The 23,797-nt window shown below is 47.5% G+C and overlaps 1 protein-coding gene across 1 annotated transcript in view; it reads right to left on the minus strand.

Moving 5' to 3' along the window:
- CAAP1 (caspase activity and apoptosis inhibitor 1) overlaps positions 1–23,797 on the minus strand; it is a 459,525-nt gene that overhangs the window by 90,831 nt on the left and 344,897 nt on the right. The window contains exon 6 of the mRNA XM_069630858.1: positions 11,604–11,677. Coding sequence (XP_069486959.1) covers positions 11,604–11,677 — 74 coding nt within the window. The remainder of the gene's footprint in view (positions 1–11,603; positions 11,678–23,797) is intronic.

Below are 23,797 nucleotides of genomic sequence, written 5' to 3' on the forward strand. Positions count from 1 at the left end.
AACGACTTCTAACAAGACAAAAAGACATGTACCGCCTGTCCCATGCCCTGAGACCTAGCCCCACGACCTATGGTACCCGGTCAACAGGATACTGGTAACCATGTACTGATGAATCGCCATCAAACCCCTCTCAAGGTGCATTCCTCCTGTGTTGCATTAACCTGTAGAATAACCTATTGAAAGATTTACTAAAGAAGGTAATATTGCAATAACTGAATGACTGCGGTGTGCATGGCCTAGGGCAAATAAGTCAGGAAAAGACATTCATCTCCGACACTGGCCACAGTGGCACAACAACACTGCCCGGATGAACCCAGCAGACCTGCCAGGCCCAGCCCAACCCACGAGGCTGACCAGTGACGTCCTCCAGCCAAGGCCAACCACATCGCAGCAGCACCTATAGCTAGTCGTCGCCACCCAATCCCATTGAACTTGTGCCCCCTATAGTATGTAGGTTCCGATGACGTTTTTTGTAAATATATACGCCTGTCTTTGCTATTGTCAGACAGAGCGCTCTCGGAGTTTGCAGAGTTCTTTGCATGCCCTATTCTGATTGATAAACTCCCGTTTACGCTCACCCGCACTTTGTCTTGGCCTTATTCCCATCCTGGGAGAGTCCTTCATTCTCTCTTATTGCGGGGAGGATCGTGCTGGCTGTGGACGCTTGCCTTCATGTAGAAAGACGTTAATAGGGTTATGTTTACTTATTTTATAGGAGGAACTAACTGGTATGAAAGATAAAATCTCTATATTTTTTTCTCATTATTTTTTTATTGATTTAGCCGATTTACATCAACTTTACAATACTTTTTTTAACATACATTTAAAAGAAAAGAAAGAGATAAAAAGGAAAAAGCATTTTTAAACCGAACGTAAAAAGCTTAATTGATTTTTTCACACAATATAATTGTGAAATAAAAATTATTCAAATAAAAACAACAACCATCAATTCTCTATATGGACAAAATTGAATAGAAGATGAAACTTCCAGGTGAATAGAATTATGAGATGAACGACAGAAAAAGTATGACGATCAGAATATGAATTGACAGAAATACTTTTGACTTTTGTTGATAGATATAAATGAGAGAGAAGGAAATACCATTGACAAGAAAGCTCCTGAAGAAGGGAAGAGTTAATTTCCCGAAACGCATAGAGCAAAACAGAAGTGAAGAAGTATATTTTCATGTGCAACACAAAAGTTCATGATTAATGCTATTTTGGATTTGTAAGAATTTGTAATCATTTGAATGATTAATAACAAACTGGATATACTTTTTATTTGAAAATTGAAGGAGAAAAAGTGAGAACATTAAATATATTAAAACTTCTATTTTTAAGAAAAAATTGATTTTTTGGTTATTTTATTCTCTTCACACAGAAAGAGAGGGAATAGATAAGGTTAAATATTGTTTGGATTCCAGTAAAAATGGGTATGCAAGGGACGGGAGAATACCACAAGACTGTGGACACCTGTTGTTCTGCTTGTTCAAAACGCAACCTAGTGTCAGGGTTGTTTTTCTCCCTTGCGCCACATTACATTTAATTAAACTATAAAGTTTTAAAATAATAGTCAAAACAACAAAGTGCGCCACCAGATAACAGGAGTGGGATTCTGAAGGTAGCCAGGACCATATTTCTGAACTTTGGGCCCAAGCCATACACTTCCAGTGTGTATGCCAAGTAGGTCCAGTCCATGCTGTTAAATGCTCTCGATGGGCATCTAGTGCCACCACTGTCATTTTCTGTCCCAACCACCTCCCCATGTCTATCAGATTGACAGCTGGATTTGTACCATAATACAGGTTGAGCTCAAACATAACCTGAACTCTCCTCTCCTCGGTTGATCTCATCATCTAGGAGAATCGGAGGGTTTGCTTCCCCTGGGCCCGTGCCAAACCTGAGCATCCTGCATTCCACCTTGATATTACTTTTTCATCTTAGCTCGGGGACGTGGAACGCAACGGAGGACTTGGTGTAAGGTGGAACTGGCTTTAGGGCAGGAAACAAGGCAAATCATTATGGCAAAGATGCCAAAAAGGAGAAAGGATCACAATGGTGCAATATTAAAAGTCTAATGTAGGTGCAAGAAAGCCCCAAGAAATATCACCAGCAGTGAGCGGCACAAGTCCATTCCTGTGCCAACAGCCGAGTGCAGAGGACACCCCATCAACGAAGGCAGACTATTACGCTTGTCTGGTCTCTGCGGGGACGTTGGGGTACGGTTGGAGCCCTCCCTGGACTTGGCTCCCTTGGATCAGACTCCTTCCCCAGCTGCTGTAGTGTGGGCTGCTTTGGGTGCTGGCACTGCCCCTGAGAGAATACGAGAGGCAGTGAGAATGCTGTGGTTGGATTGTGATTTCACTCAAACCCTTAGTTCCAGAATGAGGTGAGTATGCGTTTATCCATATAGTCTCACCTGTTTTTTTTGTGAGGATGAGCTCTCCGTCCTGCTTCTCATCAGCAGGGGTGCCTTTGATGGGCCTGGTTGCTTCACTGGTCCGTGTGCGTGGCGGCCCAGAACGGCTGTGACCGCACCACTTTGAAGGTAAGTGTTCTTATCAATGATTATTGTCTGTATCCTTTTGCAATGTCTTTTTCCCATGATTAATGTCTGTAACCCTTGTAATGTATTTTCTCTCCCCAGTAGGTGTGAAGATGGCCACGCAGAGTCATGGTGTTGGGAGCGAGTCCAAATGGTGCCAGAGGGGATTGCGAGATTCCCAATTAGAAGGTAAGTTGGTTTTCAAGGTCGAATGCAAGGCTTATGTGTTGCACAACCAAGCGTAAGATATTTATGCAGTCTCTAACCTGGTGTGTCCTTTTCTCTTGCAGGGATGGCATGGCGGCGTCAGACGGGAAGCGGCTATCCGAAGACATGCCAGCGATTACTGGATGGATGGATCCGTGAGGATGCTTGGCGAGGAGAAGAGCTCCCGCGTAGATAGACGCCCGGAACAGGTGAGGATGCGCCCCGACTCTGATGACAATGGGAATCAGGTAAAATGCGATGCGCTGCAGCCGATGGAATTGCAGGAGACAGGTAAAATGCGCTTCCAGCAATGGTGTTGCTGGATTCAGGTAAGCTGCGTGTCGAGCGATGGTATTGCTGGAAGCAGGTAAGGTGCACGCTGAAGATGAAGTGGTGGAGTCAGGTAAGCAGCACTTCAAGCGGTGGTGTAGCTGGAGTCAGGTCAGGTGTGCGCTGAAGATGATGTACTGGAACCTGGAGAGATGCGTGCTGCGATGATGAGCTGGAAACAGGTAAGAGCATGTCAGGCGGCCGTAATCGTTACGCTGCAGAAAGCAGACTAACACGAAGCGGGTGCATGCGGGTGGGGCTGGCTTAAATAGCCTAGTCCCAGCCACTCCCCTTTGGCCCGCCTTGTGGGCCCGCCTTGCCACTCTGAGAGACTGCTGCACGTGCTCCCCAATGTTTCCTAATGGCCACGCCCGGCCTGGATGTACGTGCCCCAGACACAAAGTGTGCAGAGCACACTTTCTCATGATGGCTTTGATGGGATAAGGTCCGCGGTACCTTGGACGGAAGGACCGACGTCCCTTCAATGGAATATTCTTGGATGCCAACCATACTTATCTCTGACTTGGTAATGCGGGGCCTCTCTTCTATGTCTGTCTGCAAAAATGTTCTGTTGTTCCTTGGCTCTGATCAGGTTCTCGGTTGCTTCTTTAAGGGTTTGAGTAATGGTCTTAAGTAAGGAGGTGATTGCTGGCATTTCCAGTTCGTCAAGCGGATCAAAGAAGGACGTCCGAGGATGCCGACCATTCATTGTGTAGAATGGGGTTTGTCTGGTGCTAGTGTGGATAGAGTTACTGTAGGCAAATAGGTAAATTCGGTTAACCAGAGAATGCTTTTCCAGGACCCTTCAGTTTGCTGCAACATACACCTCAGGTATTGCTCTAGAGTCTGATTGGTCCTTTCAGTTTGACCATCGGTTTGGGGATGGTGACTCGTGGATAGTTTAAGATCGATTTGGGCTATCTTACAACACCTCCTGCAGAGAGCTGAGACAAACTGAATTCCACGGTCTGAAATCAATACAGACGGGAAACCATGTAATTTAACAATTTGCTCCAAGAATACATTGGCCAGAGCAGCAGCAGTGGGAAGCACCTTTACCGGAATAAAATGCGCCATCTTGGAGAATAAGTCTACGACCAGGATTGTATTAAAGCCGTCGCAAGGTGGCAGATCGGTAATAAAGTCCATAGACAGTGTATGCCATAGTGCTGGTTGTACAGTTAATGGACACAACAACCCTGCGGGACTTACCTTCTGGGATTGTGTTGCGTGAGAACACTGCAAGTCGCAATAAACAGGGCAACGTCTTTTCTCCAGGTTGGCCACCAATAGTTCTTCTGGATTTTGGCCCGAATCTTAGCAATTCCAGGATGTCCTTCCACTAACGACTCATGGTAGTTTGCTATTATTTTGTTTTGCATTTCCTTGTCCTGAATATATAGACTTACCTGAAAATAGGGTAAGTTATCTTTGATGGAGTACTGGTCTCCCTTAACCAACCACTCCTGTTGGGCTGTTTGGTCCATCCGAGATTGGAGATCGGTCTCCAAGTCTTCCCAGCAGGCGGCTGCAGCGTTTTGGTTTTGAATCCGTTCTTCGGGAATAATGGCCACAGGCTCAGATGGTGTAAAAGCGTCTTTGTCCTCTCCCATGCGTGACAGGGTGTCTGCTTTTCCGTTACGCACTCCTGGTCTGTAATTAATAACGAAATTGTATTCGGCAAAGAAAAGAGCCCAGCGAAGCTGGCGCAAAGATTGGGGTTTAGCAGTTTGCAAGTATTGCAGATTATGATGATCTGTGATGACTGTTACCGTATGTCTCACCCCTAGAAGATAGTGTCTCCAGGTTTTGAGGGCTCCTTTAATTGCTAGTAGTTCCTTGTCAGTGATTGCATAGTTAATTTTCGGTGCAGAAAACTTACAGGACCAAAATGCTATGGGATGTAACTGCCCCGTGTCCGGGTCCTTTTGTGATAATACAGCTCCCATGGCCACGCTGGAGGCGTCTGTTTCAACCACATAAGGTAGGTCAGGTTGCGGATGCCGAAGAACAGGTGCTGAGGTGAAAGCCTGTTTCAATTCCTGGAAGGCATTTTCAGCTTCGGGGGACCAGAATAACTTTTTATTCTTTCTCAGTTGTGAGGTGATTGGGTGGATGATCTGTGAAAACCTTGGGATAAACCATCTGTAAAAATTGGCAAATCCGAGCACACTTTGCACTCCTTTGGTAGTTGTTGGGGATGGCCACTGAAGGATAGCATCCACTTTGCATGTGTCCATGTGAACTCCTCGTGGGGTAATCATAAAGCCCAAAAATTCAACTTCTGTGACATGGAAGAAGCATTTTTCCAATTTGGCAAACAGCCAATGCTGACAAAGCTTTTCCAGAACTGGCCAACATGGTCTTCCTTGGACGTTGAGTAGATAAGAAGGTTGTTGATGTAAACAAGAACGCAGACATCCAACAATTCATGAAGCATCATCGTTCATGAAGAATTGTAACACCGCTGGTGCATTACATAACCCAAAGGGCATGACCTGATACTCGAAAAGCCCATATTTGGATCGGAATGCCGTCTTCCGCTTGTCGCCCCTTTTAACTCTCACAAGGTGATAAGCTCCTTGTAGGTCCAGTTTTGTGTAGATTTGAGCATCCTTCATCTGATCAAGCAACTCGGGGATGAGTGGCAGAGGATATCTGTTCTTAACTGTGATTTGGTTCAGTGCCCTATAATCTATACAAGTTCTTAGGTCACCCTCCTTCGAGGGTACGAAGAAGAGAGCCGAGGAGGCAGGAGACTTAGACGGGCGGATTAATCCGTTAGCTAGGTACTGATCTAGGTAAGTCCTCAGATGCTGATTTTCTTGCTCAGAGCGTAAATTCGACTGCAAGGAATTTGTGCTAGGGGGACCAGATCAATTTGGCAGTCGTAAGGTCTATGTGGAGGCCGGGTGTTTGCTTGCTCCTTTTGGAACACATCCATATAGTCCAGATATTCAGGGGGTAGGGAACCAGAGAGTCCCAGGATAGGTTTAGTCTTGAGTTTCAGGCCCTTCACATCTTTGTGGTAGCAACTTTTGGCGCATTCTTGAGGAAAGGTCAGCACTTGTTCGCCAGTCAATCCTGGGGTTGTGGGTTTCTAGCCACTGCATTCCTAGGATCATCTGGAACTGGGGGGCCCCAATAAGATCGAAAGAAATTTCTTCCCAATGACCATCCTGACACATCAGCATCACTTTGCTGGTATGTTGCGTCACTGGGCCAGATGACAACTGAGAGCCATCCACTGCTGTGATGTTTTCCGATTGTAGCTTCTGCTGGAGGGGAAGGCCTATCCGTGCGGCCAGATCCTGATCGATATATTTCCCACCGCTCCACTATCAATATATGCTTATAAGGAATGTACCTTTGAAGGTTGTTGGTGGTGAACCAAGAGTATCAGGATGGCCAGGTGTGAGGTCTGTACAGCTTTCTTCATTTCGCTCGACAAGTGGACCCCTACGCTTGTCGGGTGTTGGAGTTTTCCGAATTTTGTTCTTTCTCTTTGTTGCAGTTGTCTGTTACACCTACTATTTTCTTGGGGGGTTCTGTCGGGCAATCCAAGAGGAAATGTCCTGTTTTTCCGTAGTATAAACAGAGTTGTTGTTGCCTCCTTTTTAATCTCTCATCCTTGGAGATGGGGGCCTGTAATCCCCCAATCTGCATGGGCTTGGTTGGCTCATGAGCTTTGACTTGGTTGTCCCGGGGTCGCATATAAACCAACCTCCCTTCAGTTCTTGTGCAGTCCATTTTTCGGTCCTGTAACCTATGGTCCAGTTGTAGGTCAGATTGATGTACTCCGCACAACACTCAGGGGGGTTGACCACTTGGGCTAGCACATCCTTTAGTTCACCACGCAGTCCCCGATAAAACAGTGTGGTCCTTTTTACTTCGGGCCAGTTGGTCTGTGCTACGAGACAATTAAAGGTGGGAACATAAGTCAGCAGATCATGGCTTCCCCGTCTGAGAGACAATAGTTTGTTATCTAGGGCTTGTCCTTGGGTGTGTCTAGCAAACAATTTTTACAATTCCCGGTGGAATTCTCCAAAATTTCAAAGTAGTGGATCATCCTGATTTACTAATAGTATGGACCAGTCCGCTGCGCTGCCTCCCAAGTATGAAAGTACAAAGGCAACTCTTGCACTATCGTTAGGGAAGGCCCCAGGACGACACAAAAAGTGAAGACGACATTGGTTCATGAATATGGCATATTTGTTAGCATCGCTGGTGAAACGTTCTGGCGGGGCCAGTGGCACTGCCCCCGGGAGCACCACTTGAACTGGTGGTGATGGTTGCGGCAAAGGAGTTGGTGCAATTCCGGGTAACGGAACCTGCCCTGCGTGTGTCTGAAGCATCTGTCTTGCCAGATCACCCGTCTGTTCACAGGCTACAATAAGGTCTCTTCTCAAGGCATTGGTCTCTTGTCTGGAGGCATGTACTTTGGCCGGCAGTTTCCCCAGCAATTGGGCCAACTGGTCAGTTTCTGAGGTGTCCATAACGCCCAGGCGGAAGATTCAGAGAGGCTTCGCGTTCTGTTACGCTCACCTGGTCTCTGCGGGGATGTTAGGGCACGGTTGGAGCCTTCCCTGGACTTGGCTCTCCTGGATCAGACTCCTTCACCAGCTGCTGTAGTGTGGGCTGCTCTGGGTGCTGGCACTGCCCCTGAGGGAATATGAGAGGCAGTGAGAATGCTGTGGTTGGATTGTGATTTCCCTCAAACCCTTTGTTCCAGAATGAGGTGAGCATGCGTTTACCCATATAGTCTCACCTGTTTTCTTGTGAGGATGAGCTCTCCGTCCTGCTTCTCATCAGCAGGGGCACCTTTGATGGACCTAGTTGCTTCACTGGTCCTTGTGCGTGGTGGCCCAGACCGGCTGTGACCGCACCACTTTGAAGGTAAGTGTTCTTAACAATGATTATTGTCCGTATCCTTTTACAATGTCTTTTTCCCGTGATTATTGTCCATAACCCTTGTAATGTCTTTTCTCTCCCCAATATGTGTGAAGATGGCCACGCAGAGTCGTGGGAGCAAGTCCAAATGGTGCCAGAGGGATTGCGAGATTCCCAATTAGAAGGTAAGTTGGTTTTCAAGGTTGAATGCAAGGCTTATGTGTTGGGCGACCAAGCGTAGGATATTTATGCAGTCTCTAACCTTGTGTGTCCTTTTCTCTTGCAGGGATGGCCTGGCGGCATCAGACAGGATGCGGCTATCCGAAGACCTGCGAGCGATTACTGGATGGATGGATCCGTGAGGATGCTGGGCGAGGAGAAGAGCTCTCACATAGCTAGACACCCAGAACAGGGGAGGATGCACCCCAAATCCAATGACAATGGGAATCATGTAAGATGCAATGTGCTGCAGACAATGGAATTACAGGAGACAGGTAAAATGCGCGTCCAGCAATGGTGTTGCTGGAGTCAGGTAAGCAGCGTGTCGAGCGATGGTATTGCTGGAAGCAGGTAAGGTGCACGCTGAAGATTAAGTGGTGGAGTCAGGTAAGCTGAGCTTCAAGCAGTGGTGTAGCTGAAGTCAGGTAAGGTGTGCGCTAAAGATGATGTACTGGAACCTGGCAAGATGCGCGCTTCGATGATGAGCTGGAAACAGGTAAGAGCGTTTCAGGCGGCGGTAAGCGTTACGCTGCAGAAAGCAGACTAACGCAAAGCGCGTGCATGTGGGTGGGGCTGGCTTAAATAGCCTGGTCCCAGCCACTCCCCTTTGGCCCCGCCTTGTGGCCCCACCTTGCCACTCCCAGAGACTGCTGCACGTGCTCCCCAATGTTTCCTAATGGCCACGCCCGGCCTGCATGCACGTGCCTCAGACACAAAGTGTGTAGAGCACACTTTCTCATGAGCCTGGCGCCAAAGGCGCCAGGACTGGGTCCATTTGGACCGTTATGATGGTAAATATAGTGGCCCTTGTCCTGTGGCCATGACACAGACTTACAACTCATGTTGGCAGAGCTGAAGAGAGATAGAACTGATAAGAGTGGCCAACCTTCAGAAATCCATTGCAGACCTAGACAGACTTGCGCTGGCAGTGGAAAGAAGGCTGGAAGAGGTAGAAAATACTCTGTGACCAGGCACGTGAGAAAGAATGAAGTGTAAGCAGGGGAGGAAGACAGTTCTTAAAGCATGGAGAAGCTTTCCTTCTGTTTATTGGTTGCCATTTCAAAGTGCAGTGAGAAATAAGTGGGTTGGCAACTTTAAGAACTTTTTTAATAGAGTAGTGAATAGGAGTTTGTCAGACTCCTATTAGGAGCAAGGCCAACAGCCTTCAGCAGTTCTGCTAAGGGATTTTCAAGGCACAAAGCAGAGGTGTACTAGAGGCTATGTTTGGGATTAGAGGAGGAGGACAGACTTCCCAGGAATTCAAGAGTCAGTTTCCGAGGTGATCCAGTAATCAGAGAGAGAAAGACGTGAATTGTTTTCTCAATCCTACGCTTCCCATTTCCAGACCCGTAATGGTCTCTTTCTAAAAATCCTCAGGATGTTCCTAGTTTTTTCCACTTGAGATGTATGTAGTTGATCTGCTGGTTGCCAAGGGTGGTCTTCCCAAACCAGCATTCTGGTATATCATTGATAACTCTGCTGCTTCTCCTAGGGTCAGGCGGTGGAGTTGCGTAACCATTTCCATATATCAGGTGGCGATAAGTCAAGGAATTGCTTTATAATGACCTTCTCCAGGATACCTTGGATAATACTGGTGGGATCTTGGAACCACTTCACTGCTAAGTCCTTGACTTTATAGAGCAAGTGGCGGGTTATTACCTGAGGACCCAAACTCATGGATGTAGACCTTTTCTTGTAAGTCTCTTGGTCGAATACAAGCTGCTCCAGTATACACTTCTTGATGTTTGCATAAAGAGCAAGCCCTGTAGATTTTGCAGCTTGGAATGTCCTCTACGGTGTTCTGTTTAACAGCAGAGCAATACCCATCCTTCCTGCAATCAGCTTCGTGTGTGGGTGACCCTCAAAAGTTTTCCAAATATTTTTTTTATCTTCTGGGTCATAACTCTAAAGGAGGGGACATGTGGACGGATACTAGCAGAGGATATAACATCTCATAAATTCAATAAAATTACTTTATGATGTTCTTTGGCTGGAATCGGTCAATTCCCTTGTAATTGGGTGGTTTCTTTGAAGTCTTGGATCTGTTTACTCGGAATATGTTGTACTTACAATTGTCTGTCAGGGTCTTGACTCCAGGATGGTAAGCCATTGTTGTTTTGATGTACATTTCAATGCAGTTGGTTGTCAGGTCCTGATAATCTCAATTGAAGCAATATGTAGCTAACCAGTGAAAGAAGCTCACAAACACACGTGTAGATTTGACAGCATTTACAGGTTTTATTTTTAAATTGGAAGAATAAAATTTGACATAAAAAGACTCTTGTTGAATTGCAAAATGTCCTCCATTTCCCAGAATACAATGTCAATCCTACCTTTCCCTCACAACCTCATTTGGGCACTTTGCTACTTTCACCTTATCTCCCAGAGCACAGTGAATGCCTCTCTTTCTAACCCAATGTCTCACGGACACCTTGGCACATTCACTATGTTTCCAGAATGCTATGTTGTGGCCTGTCTTCTGAACCCTTTGATATTTAAATTACGTTTCCAAGAATGCAGCATCAAGCACAACTTGTGTACTGCTACTTCTTTTTTTTCACGTGGCTTTTTGCTTGTTTCTCTTATTTTGCCTTGAGTTTTCTTATGTATTTCTATGGTCGGCGGCTTCTCTGTCTTCTCTTTCTGCTCTCCAGATACATATCACATTTCTTCAGCCTTTGCAACAACTTTCATGGATCTCTAATTTAGGGTTCACCAGGGACCCATAAGTAATTTGAATTTCTAAGGTCTTGGAGAAGGATTAATTAGAGGAAAAGACGGGTTAACCAGTCAGGAAAATCGAAAACCCCTAAAGGGCCCCTTGCCAGAGGTGCACTTTAGGACTTTCAATCACACAGGCAACAGTCAGATGGGAGTGGGTGTTGATAAATATATGTGAGCGGGTTCCTGATCATGCAATTTCAGTAGGAAGGAACCTAGATTGGTGGTCGAAGAGGGTCACAGAAACTGGATGATTGAAAGAATGGAGAAGTACAATACAGCAATAGTTAAAGGATATAGGTAACGTTTATGTGAGGCATTAAGGAAAATGATTGACAACTAGAAAAACTAGCGTGCTTTCTAGTTCTAATAATTAACCTTTGCGCCAGTGATTTGGAAGTAATGCAGTTTTGTAAAGACTCATTTTGATGTAATATATAAATCTATAAAAGATTAAGTAAACTTTCAAAAATAATGGAACAACATCTGACCTAACATGCTTTCTCTATTCTATTTTTCTACAGTAAGCAGAAAACTAACTAGAGTGATAACAATCAGTGTGCTCCATCCTTATCATAGCGTGGTTATATAACTCTATTATCAAATATGAAAAAGAACCAGCGGACAATATTTAATTCTGAGCCTCTACAAAGAATGTTGTCTATGTATACGTCCATCATACTATGCCTACCTTGTTTTACCTCCAGCCCCTCCGCATCCATGCTTTCCTTCAGCGAAGAGGTAGAGTCTATATTGTTGTCTTGTCTACAAAAGAACAAAATAGATGTAAGCCTAACTGTATGCATTTTGTTTGTCAAACCATATTTCTTGGATAATGCCTTCCAAACTAACACAAGACAGCCACTTTAAACAGAGATTAACAAAGCATTGTGTAATAACACATACACTTCTGCATTTTCCTTTTCTTCATGGTGTGCTCTTTATAAACATGATCACTCATCTGAGAACTCTCTCATTAACGATCCTTTGATTTGGATAGATTAGGCGACTAGCCAGGCCACAGTGGGTTTATGATTTCCATCAACATTTGGTAGTTACATTTTAATATAAAAAAATTATAGTTGTGAGCCAGCGATATCCAGCGTTTCATTCGAAAGACCTTTAGTCCTGCTGTACTTTTATTTGCCAAGCACTCCGATGTGTGTGTTTTAGAACATTACTCCACAGTGGTAGACCAGATGGGTTATTTAGAAAACTTGGGCATCAGACATCCCAATAAGGAATATGCAAACAACCAGAACCTGCAGCTAACCAAGCTTATAAATCTTCATTGCTATCATTTTCCCATCACATTGCCCACAATACACACTAAGGACATGCCTAACACATGCAATGCATACGAGACAGAACATGCACTTCCAATATCGGGCAGGGATTGGATGATCCAATGTAAAGTGTGGTGTGAATCTGCCTTCTTCATCAACTGTGGAAAGCCTAAACAAGCATAACAATTCAGATCCTTTCTAAGGGGCATACAAATGAGAGTTCAAAAGGTTGCAATGGTTGAACATTTAAATTGGGTAATATTTATTTCTGCTGGCTGCAATCTTCGTCCCAAAGAATTACTCTCTTGAAAAAGGTCTGGACGCAGACTTGTTTAGAGCATCTCAATAGAGCCACTGCGGGGTGTAGCTGCAAGTGGAACTTGGCATTGTCATATTGACAGTAGTGCCATTGCCTCCAAAGATGAGGTCTCAAGTTTAGTAAGAGAGCAAATTATGTCCTCATACCTCAGTTCATAACAATTTTACCGCATCACAAAGCCCAAAGGAACAAAGAAATGCCATACATTTAGACACTCCTTCTTTGTGAGCTCTCTACAGCTCCTGAGGTACTGTTCTGGGGTACTGCAGAACTTCCTGAGTATGGTGGTGAAGAGGGGAACTCAAGTATGGCCCTTGAGACCTCCACCCACTCTCAGCCCGGAGACAAAGAAACGAGAGATGCATATCGCTTCTGGGCAGTTCCTCACCATTGTTTATGTACTGCAGATGTGAGAAACGCAATTCACTCAGACAGCAATTTAAAACATACCCAATTGATAACGTGGAGGAAACGCAGTGGTCTTCGATCGAACAAGTTGACTTATTACAACCTCGAAGAAGCTGATGACGTCATCACCGACATCCTGACATTGATGCGTTAGACATGAAGCATATAGGCATCCATGTACAAAGCTATACGAACACAATAGTTTATTGCGGATAGACACAAAGCAAATGCTTATGACTCACATAGAGGGCTGACACGCACACGTAGATCCATTGATAAGTAGAAACAGCAAGACGCCTAAGACTACATATACCTAGCTTACTCATACTTTACTGCGATGAATATGGACGGCCATAAGAACGAAGATGGAAGCCATAGGTGCACTGAAGTGAATGGGAAGAGGCGGACAGATTGAGCAGTTGAAGCACACAGACGGGCTTCCAGCGCAGACACTGCATAGCCTAGTAGTGATGGAAAGTTTCGAGTTAGCTAAGGCAACAAAGCACCTGCGAGGGTACAGCACAAAATCCTCATAATTACAAGCAGAAGGGCTCCATTTCGTGGTCTCTACACACGTGACATGAAAGCGTAGGACAGAGCCTATTCATTCGAAGTGGATGGGCAAGGCTGTTCCCATCGAACCAAAGGTGGAAAGATACAACTATTACACAGGTTCAAAGACGAATGTTCATTCTCAGGGCTTAAGCAATCAGAGATGGCAACTTGCTGGGAAAACGCAGCACCTTCAGGATCGTTCCCAACCTTGTAGAGTTTCACTTGGCCTGGTAGCTGTCCTGCCCAATCCCGGACTACCTCTCATGTTAACCCCTTAAGTGCCACCGCCAAGCCGGCTCGTCAGTGGAAACCGCTCCAGGTTACCACCGACGAGCCGGCTCATCGGTTTCGGTACTCTGCTTTGCTCGATCCCTGCAACGCAACGCAGGGATCGAGCAAAGCTCTAATCCAACCCCCAGGCTATGTGAGGGGGAGGGCCCCTCACATGGCCCGAGGGTTGGATTTCCTTCAATTTCACACGCACGTCGACATGAAATTGAAAGTAAATTCACTGCGGCAGCCATTTTCGGCTGCCGCAGTGAAAACAGAAGGTGAGTGTTCACCTTACTCTGCCTCGATCTCCGGCTGTATTTGAAGCCGGATATCGAGGCTGGTATCGTTGGAAAGGGGAGGTGCTCCCCTTTCCAACAATACCTTGTGTGGCAGCATTGCTGCCCGCAGATCGGGCGCAGAGCTCGATGCGCGGGCAGCAATGCTCACTAGACCACCAGGGATCTGTTTTGGGAGCAGGGGAGGGGGGCTGCTTACTAGGTAAGTGCCCCCCTCTCCCCCAAGCCCCCAAAGCATGGCACCACAGCTGTGGAGACCCCTGGGGGCAGAGATCATCTGCCCCCAGGGGTGAAAATAAAAAAAATAAAAAATTCGAAGGGAGGTGGGAGGGGTTTGGGGCCCTGGGGCCCACTAGACCACCATGGATTGTAGAACAAATGGTGTCTTTGGAAAGGGGAGATTCTCCCCTTTCCAAAGACACAATTTTAGAAGCATTGCTGGTCACGGATCGGCGCAGAGCTCTCCATCCGTGACCAGCAATGGCCACTAGATGGGATTCGTTTGTGACGTGGGGGGGCTGCTTACAGTAAGCAGCCCTCTCCCCCCGGCCCTCAAAGCATGGGGGCACATATCTAATAAAGCATGGGGGCACATATCTAATAAACCCTGGGGGCAGATGGCTGATCATCTGCCCCCAGGGAAGGGGAAGAAAAAAAAAGAAATAACATTCGTAGGGAGGTGGGAGGGGGTTTAGGGCCCTGGGGCCCTCTAGACCACCACGGATTTTTGAAAAAATGGTGTCTTTGGAAAGGGGATATTCTCCCCTTTCCAAAGACACACTTTTTGACGCATTGCTGGTCACAGATTGGCGCAGAGTGCTCGATCCGTGACCAGCAATGGCCATTGGACCACCAGGGTTACGTTTGTGATGTGGCGGGTATGAGGGGGCTGCTTACAGTAAGCAGCCCTCTCCCCCCAGCCCCCAAAGTATGGGGGCACATATCTAATAAACCCTGGTGGTAGATGGCTGATCATCTGCCCCTAGGTAAGGGGGCAAAAATAAAAATAAAATAAGGGACTTTTGGGTGGGAGTGGGGGGGCACTAGCCACCAGGGATTTATTTTACAGAAATGGGGGTGGGCCTCTCCCCCTCACCCCAAGGGGAAATGGAGGCACCCCTTGTAGCTCTCCTTGGGGACAGATATCTGGTCTTAGGAAGGGGCATCTGACCCCAGGGAGAACTGCATGAGATGCCCCCTCTTATCTGCCCCCAGGGAGGGCTGAATGAGATGCCCTCCCCTGCATTTGGTGTGGGGGGTAGAGGGTCACCCCCCATTACATTAGAAAATGACCTGGCGATTTAGGGTGCCCCTCAGCCCGCCCTAAAGTGTAGTGTACCATTTTCCATTTTGTTCTTTGTTTACAAAACTTGCCTTGGCACAGAGGGGCACATTGGTGTGCCAATCTGGCGCCAGGGTGCCCAAACCTTACTGCCCCACCCACTGGGGGCCTGTCCCACCATTATGGGGGCCCTCTCCCCCTTCACACCAAATGGGTGGCAGGGGCACCTCATGCAGGCCTCCCTGGGCCGCCTGCAAACGGCTGCGTGAGGTACACCGCCCCTCCATTTGGGGTGGGGGGAGAGGGCCCCCAAAAATGGTGGGACAGGCCCCCCAGTGGGTGGGACAGTAAGGTTAGGGCACCCCAGCGCCAGTTTGGCACACCAATGTGCCCCTCTGCGCCAAGGCATGTATAGTAAACAAAGAACCCAATTCAAAATGGTAGGCTACCCTTTAGCGGGGGCGGAGGGGCCCCCTACACCTCTGTGGAATTTTCTAATGTGAAGGGGGGTGCACTTCACCACCCCCACTCCAATTGGAGGGGCGGCCCATCTCATGTAGCCCTCCCGAGGGGCAGATAAGGGGGGGCTGTCCTGCACTCCTCTCTGGGCTCAGGCATCCGTTCCTAGGAGCAGATATCTGGTCCCAGGGATTGGCTGCATGACATGGCACCCACTCCATTGCGGGTGGGGGGGGGGTCAACGCCCCATCCCATTAGAAAATTCCCCGACCCTTTGGGTTGCCCCACAGCCTCCCCTAAAAAGCGTTCCACCATTTTCACTTTTTTCCTTTGGTAACCCAACTCCCCTTGGTGCAGAGAGGCACATTGATGTGCCAATCTGGCCCCGGGGTGCCCAAACCTTACTGCCCCACCCACTGGGGGGCCTGTCCCACCATTTTTGGGGGCCTTCTCCCCCCACCCCAAATGGAGAGGGGGTGTACCTCACACAGCCGTTTGTAGGAGGCACAGGGAGGCCTGCATGAGTTTCCCCGACACCCATTTGTGGTGAGGGGGGAGAGGGCCCACAAAAATGGTGGGACAGGCCCCCCAGTGGGTGGGGCAGTAAGGTTTGGGCCCCCTGGCGCCAAATTGGCACACCAATGTGCCCCTCTGCGCCAAAGCAAGTTTTGTAAACAAAGAAAAAATGGAAAATGGTGGAATGCTTTTTTTGGGGGCTGTGGGGCACACCAAAGGGTCAGGGAATTTTATAATGGGATGGGGCTTTGACCACCTCCCCCCACCTGCAATGGAATGGGTGCCATGTCATGCAGCCCTCCTTGGGACCAGATATCTGCTCCTAGGAACGGACGCCTGAGCCCAGGGTGGAGTGCAGGACAGCCCCCCCTTATCTGCCCCTGGGATGGGCTACATGAGATGGGCCGCCCCTCCAATTGGTGTGGGGGTGGAGAGGTGCACCCCCCTTCACATTAGAAAATTCCACAGCGGTGTAGGGGGCCCCTCCGCCCCCGCTAAAGGGCAGCCTGCCATTTTGAATTGTGTTCTTTGTTTACTATAGCTGCTTGGCGCAGAAGGGCACATTGGTGTGCCAATCTGGCGCCAGGGTGCCCAAACCTTACTGCCCCACCCTCTGGGAGGCCTGTCCCACCATTTTTGGGGCCCTCTCCCCACCACCCTAAATGGAGAGGGGGGTGTACCTCACACAGCCGTTTGTAGGAGGCCCAGGGAGGCCTGCATGAGGTTCCCCCAACACCCATTTGGGGTGATGGGGGAGAGGGCCCCCAAAAATGGTGGGACAGGCCCCCCAGTGGGTGGGGTAGTAAGGTTTGGGCACTCCGGGGCCAGATTGGCACATAAATGTGCCTCTCTGCCCCAAGGGGAGTTGGGTTACCAAAGGAAAAAAGTGAAAATGGTGGAACGCTTTTTAGGGGGGGCTGTGGGACACCCCAAAGGGTCAGGGAATTTTCTAACGGGATGGGGCGTTGCTCCCCAAATCCACCACCCACAATGGAGTGGGTGCCATGTCATGCAAGCCTCCCTGGGACCAGATATCTGCTCCTAGGAACAGACACCTGAGCCCAGGGAGGAGTACAGGACAGCCCCCCCCCTTATCTGCCCCTGGGGAGGGCTACATGAGATGGGGCACCCCTCCAATTGGGGTGGGGATGGAGAGGTGCACCCCTTCACATTAGAAAATTTCACAGCGGTGTAAAGGGCCCTTCTGCCCCCACTAAAAGGCAGCCTGCCATTTTGAATTATTGTCTTTGTTTACTATACCTGCCTTGGCGCAGAGGGGCACATTGGTGTGCCAGTCTGGCGCCGGGGTGCCCAAACCTTACTGCCCCACCCACTGGGGGCCTGTCCCACCATTTTTGGGAACCCTCTCCCCCCCACCCCAAATGGAGGGGGGTGTACCTCACGCAGCCGTTTGTAGGAGGCCCAGGGAGGCCTGCATGAGGTGCCCCCGCCACCCATTTGGGGTAAGGGGGGAGAGGGCCCTCGAAAATGGTGGGACAGGCCCCCCAGTGGGTGGGGCAGTAAGTTTTGGGCACCCCGGCGCCAGAATGGCACATCAATGTGCCTCTCTGCACCAAGGGGAGTTGGGTTACCAAAGGAAAAAAGTGAAAATGGTGGAACACTTTTTAGGGGGGCTGTGGGGCACCCCAAAGGGTCTGGCAATTTTCTAATGGGATGGGGCGTTGACCCCCTCCCCCCCAGCCGCAATGGAGTGGGTGCCATGTCATGCAGCCCTGCCTGGGACCAGATATCTGCTCCTAGAAACGGACGCCTGAGCCCAGGGAGGAATGCAGGACAGCCCCCCCCCTTATCTGCCCCTGGGGAGGGCTACATGAGATGGGCCGCCCCTCCAATTTGGCCATGGGGTTCCCCGTTTTCCTTGCTGGCTTCGACACCCTAGGCCTAAATCTGTAGGTTGTCCACATGAACAAAATGGGCAGTGGCGAAAGGCTTGGACCCTTTTCCTTTTGTGCCCCCTGTAGGTGCACCCACACATGTGAGGTACCGTTTTAATTGGGACACGTGTGGGGACGCGGGAAGGTAGGCCATGTGTTGTTGGCGATGTGTTTCGGTGGGTGGCCAGAGCGAAATGAATTGTCTTCATTTCCAGCCAATTTCAGAGACATTTCCCGGTGTCCACTCACCGAAACACGTCGCCAACAACAGACGTCATACCTTCTTGCGTTTCCACAGGTGTCCCGACGAAAAAGGTACCTCACATGTGTGGGTGCACCTACTGGGGGCACAAAAGGAAAAGGGTAACCCGCTGGTAACCCCAAGCCTTTTCGCCACAGCACAATTTGTTCATGTGGGCAACCTGCAGATTTGGGCCTAGGGTGTCGAAGCCAGCAAGGAAAACAGGGAACCCCATGCATTTCCCAAAAGAGAACACCTGTGGGAATGCACAGAGGTCTGACTTGCGCGAAGGGGCCCAGAATTTATTACCCAGAACCCCAGACAAAGTGAACATTGTGTTTTTTCCCCCACCAAATATCACATTTTGTCAGGGATTGTGGCTAATAAAAACTGGGCCAATTTGCGCAAATCATACCTCTGCCGATTCCCACGGGTGTCCTCTTTCCGGAAATGCATGGGGTTCCCTGTTTTCCTTGGTGGCTTGGACACCAGAGGCCCATATCTGTATGTTGTGCTTGTCTGGAGAAAGTGTCAAATTCAGGTGTCGAAACAGACTTGGGGTTCCCTGTGTTTTAGGCTTTCCCCTTGGCGCCCAGGTAGGTGCACCCACACATGTGAGGTACCGTTTTCATCGGGACACATGTGGGAACGCGGGATGGTAGGCCATGTGTTGTTGGCGGTGTGTTTCGATGGGTGAGCCAAGTGAAATGTGCAGAAAATGCGTTTTTTTCCCAAATTTCGGACTTTGCGGGGGTGTCTGGGTAATAAATTCTGAGCCAATTTGCGCAAATCATACCTCTGCAGATTTCCACAGGGTCTTCTTTTCGGAAATGCATGGGGCTCCCTGTTTTCCTTGGTGGCTTGGACACCCGAGGCCCATATCTGTATGTTGCGCTTGTCTGGAGAAATTGTCAAATTCAGGTGTGAAAACAGACTAGGGGTTATCTGTGTTTTAAGCTTTCCCCTTGGCGCCCAGGTAGGTGCACCCAGACATTTGAGGTACTGTTTTCATCGGGACACCTGTGGGAATGCGAGAAGGTATAACATTTGTTGTGTTTGTGTGGTTTTCATAACGTTTTGACCCATTTGCTGGTGCCCTTTGTCACACAACCCTTTCATTTCCCAAATGTGACCTACATTTAGTCGCTGCTTTAGGCACCATACACTTTAACCTGCACAAGTCACCTACCCTTGAAAAGGTCTGCCTGTGCTCTTTCAAAAAATGTGTGCTTGCCATTCCTCGCCACATTGGTTTTCCCGATTTACACATGCAAAGTGCATCTGTTCAGGCCGTGAGCGTAAATCTCCTGTGTATCATGGCTCAGTGTTTGGCTTGTGGTATTGCTTGTTTTGTAAAACACTACAAAAAATGTGTGCTTTCCTAACTGCAATAGTCGGGGGAATGTAGCGGAGCATTGCTTTTCTCAAAATTCATAGAAGCAATTGCCGTACCAAGCCAACCATGTCCAACACATACCTTTTTTCGGTCATTTTCCCGCTTTTCCCCCAATCTATGGCATTTTCCCCTACCTAGTGTTTGCCTGACCTACGCAAATCACCCCTTCTTAAACTTGGAATTTTGTCTACTTTTCAGAAATATATGACTTTCTGTCCTCCAATTCGGCTTTCATACCCTTTTCTCCCATTCCGTCCATGCATGTCCAATTGGCAAAAATGGCCAAAATCGCCTACCACTCACAAAACAGTTGATAACCACATCAAAATGTTTTCTTTCGTTTCCACTCAACCTGTTCTTGAAAGCCAGGAAATTGGGGAACTCAGCACAGCAAACTATTTGTTCCTAGCTCTTACAAGGAAAAAACCACAGGCTTCTTTGTACATCATTTTATTGGCATTTTTTGAAAAAATCCAAAATTTTCGCCCTTTTTGCTTATTTTCGCTCACCCCCCTACAGCAACCTAGAATTCCTGGGTGGCGTTACGACCGCCAACATGTGGGGAAAAAAAGGAGCCAAATTTGGCCGAGATATCTCATGTAACAAAAAAGTTACAAGCCATTGAACGGCCACATACCGAAATCACCAAATAAGGCCCTGGCACTGGGGAGAAATACCCATGGCACTTAAAGGGATAAATCTAAATTATTTTTCACAACGCTTTTAGATTTTTGAAGTTGGAGGTTTGGCTCGAACCCCCAACCTTTCAGGTACAAGTCACAACACTTACTGACTGTATCACAGAGACTGGCTTGGAAGTGATTGTCATAGTTCTCAACTCACCCGCTTTTGGCGGGTGTCACCCACCTTGTAAAGGGCTGACTCACCCGCCAAGCCTCCTGCACGCCCATTCATTCCAATGGGCGTCCCACCCGCCAAAAACAAAATCGGGTGATTTCACCCGCCTTTGCGAGACAAAGGTTGAGAGCTATGTGATTGTACAGCAGGCCATGTAATAGCAATTAGAGAAAACGCTTGTTTTGAATTAACATGTCAAGATTCATAGACAAAACTGCACAAATGAGACATACAGTTTATGGAAAGGAGAAGTGCTGGAAGTATGATTGGGTGGGGGCGTGTTGGGGGAGGGGCGGTAATTGGTGTGCTGCGATGGGGTAGTCCCTCTTTTATGTTGTTGGTCGTCCCAGTTTTTCCTTTTGGAAATCTGGTCACCCTACCCCTAGGCTACTTTTATTAGAACATTACAAAGGTTTCTCTTTTCTCAAGATGATTAGTTTACACCAGTATTCTTTCTCAATTTCGCAGTTTTACTCTGGTTCAAACGCCTCGATACTCAGGGTCGCAGTGAGACACTATACATTTCTTTAATTAGAAATAACTAGCTGAGCAAACTCCGTCCCGCACAAAAGTGAGGTAAAAAAATTAATGTTATCACCTCATAGCCTGCCTTCCTTCGCTTACATTTATTTTGAAAATGTACCCTGGGAAGTCGGGAGAGGAAGGGTCCTATGGGGCAGCAAAGCAGTAAGATCCTACGGAGAACGTCGGCTCTGTTACACAAGTTCCTTGTTGGCTAAATAATTCCGCGAGTTCGCAGTCAATTAATTTCATGCTGAACTAATGTAGCATCCGAAGCCAAGTGCTTCAGAAACTTGCTGTCACCTGGAGGCGAGCCAGATATCCTGCAGGCCTCCAGAGAAAAGCCTCATTTCGTATCTTCACATCTGAGCAGTTCTCGCTAATTCTTGATGGCAAGGTTAAATACCTTTTTATAGGGACTATTAAAAGCAAACAATGAGCTGAGATTTTTCTTTTTTTTTGCGTTTGGCACAGCAGCACACTGGACTGGAAAGCTTTGTCTGGGTGAAGCTTGATCGCCTGGTTAAACGTGGGTATACCAAGGTAATGAAAGAACAACTTACTCTTATGAATGATGAATTTCATATTTAAAATGAAGTAAAATCTGCTTGGTGTACCAAATTGATGTCCTTATGCTTACAGTCTCAAGACCATTCCAGCACCATAATGTGCCTCCCAGCATTGTATCGCCACCAGTCAGTCCTCGAGTCACAATATTCACTTCCAATTGTCGAAATGCTTTAAATCAAGATACTCTCTGGACACTCTATGACAGGGTCTACAACCTTTGGCTCTCCAGGTGTTTTGGACTGCAGCCCCCATCAGCCCTACCCACTATAGGCAATGGTGAGGGATCAGGGAATCCTAGACCAAAGCATATGGAGCACCAGAGCTGGCAGACCCCTGATGCATGGGGATGTGTAGCCGGGAATCCAAAGTTACAGACAAGCATATTGTTGTTAATGCCATTGGACATATCCTACAGGTGCCCAATGCTGTAGAATAGATGAAAAGACGGTGGTAGGAGGATTACCACAGCTTTGTGCCCTTATGCAAAGAAGCAGCCTGTCAACAATAAAGGCAGCGGTAGCTTCCTGCAACCTACTGTAACAACCTGCACAATGGAATTCTGATCACATTCGGCATTGGTTTCAATTTCTAAGAACTTCTTTCCTTAATATAAGAATGAGGATTGCAAGATTGCCTTGCGCGTTATGACGAAAAGAAGAAATCACGCCCGGGAGAAAGTCAGATTCAAGTTCCGAGAGTGAGCTTGTCCTCATTGGTCATAGAATGTACTTTCCTTGGATTGATTTATTAAATTGAGGTTTTTTATGGCAAGAACCAGGCCATCAACACATTGCCATAGTGCCATCGGATGAATACACAGGCGGAAGGTGGAAAGAGGTAAATGTCTACCTGGGGGAGGAGGGGTAACTGAGGTTAAGAAATACCCATGGGAAACAAGTCAATGAAGACAAATACAAAAGCGACATGCATGTTGTGTACGGACGCCAAGCAGAGAATACCTGTATCCAACTGACCGTTTGTGCAAATATCATAGTCACAAAACCACTTCTCAAATGGTTGGCAGCATTAGGCAATGTGAAAGGCAATTGCTGATGGGTTGAAATAAACTCATAGCGGTAGATTCAAACAGCATGCAGAGTTCAAGAAGTAATAGGAGAGAAAATGTTGTCTGAAACCCTTTGAAAACCTTTTTAGGTCCCTAAGTGAACATCTGCATAGCTCTCAACATCTGGCATCAAGGACCACACTGATGCACTTTCCCAGCGATGAACTGATGGCACGCCCAACAAGGAAAGTCAACTCAGCAACTAATAATGTGCATTCTATGCATGTAGAGGAATCAAGGAATGTATTGACATCAAAAGGAAGTACTTTGTAGCCACATGCTTACAAAAATTAAGGTTTAGCCAATGACCTATGGTGAGTCAAATGAAAAATCATTGCCCAACTAGTAACCAGGTTAAACAAACGATGGTTAGGATGAGAAAGCTGTTTTTGGGCTGTCCCATGAAATCCTGGCAAACAGGATTTTTAAAACAAAAATCTCTGCTTTCATTGGGTTATTTATTCAAATGCCAAATTACAATATGGTCTTCCACTCCTGGTCTTACATCCATCCCAGCAACCTACCTCCTGCAATTTTCTTCCTCTTTAACACCGCAACTTGCCTTCTCTGTACCACACAACTCCTTCCACTCTTGTCATAGAAGTTGGCCCTTATGTAGTGCTTTGACCAACTAGTATCCTGCTGGTTTGCTAGAGAGGACACATGCTCGCTCTGGTCATGCTCCATAGCAGGGATGCTTTGTAGTGCTGAGTTCATGGGGGAAGTCTTTAAATAGAGAAGTCACCATATTAGATCCCACTTCAGTTTATGTTTGCTGCTGGCTGGGAAGGAAAGGTTGGTATGTTACCGTGTCTCAGGATGAGGATGGAATTTCCCTTTTCAGAATTTCTTTTTAGTGTCCTCCTTTGTCAAACAGCTCAGGGTATGTATTATGCATTACTTCTAGGAGGTGGGAGTTTCGAAAACATGTTTCTCCTTGGTT

This window comes from Ambystoma mexicanum, chromosome 6q (assembly GCF_040938575.1).
Source record: "Ambystoma mexicanum isolate Mex_15411 chromosome 6q, UKY_AmexF1_1, whole genome shotgun sequence".
Lineage (NCBI taxonomy): Eukaryota > Metazoa > Chordata > Amphibia > Caudata > Ambystomatidae > Ambystoma > Ambystoma mexicanum.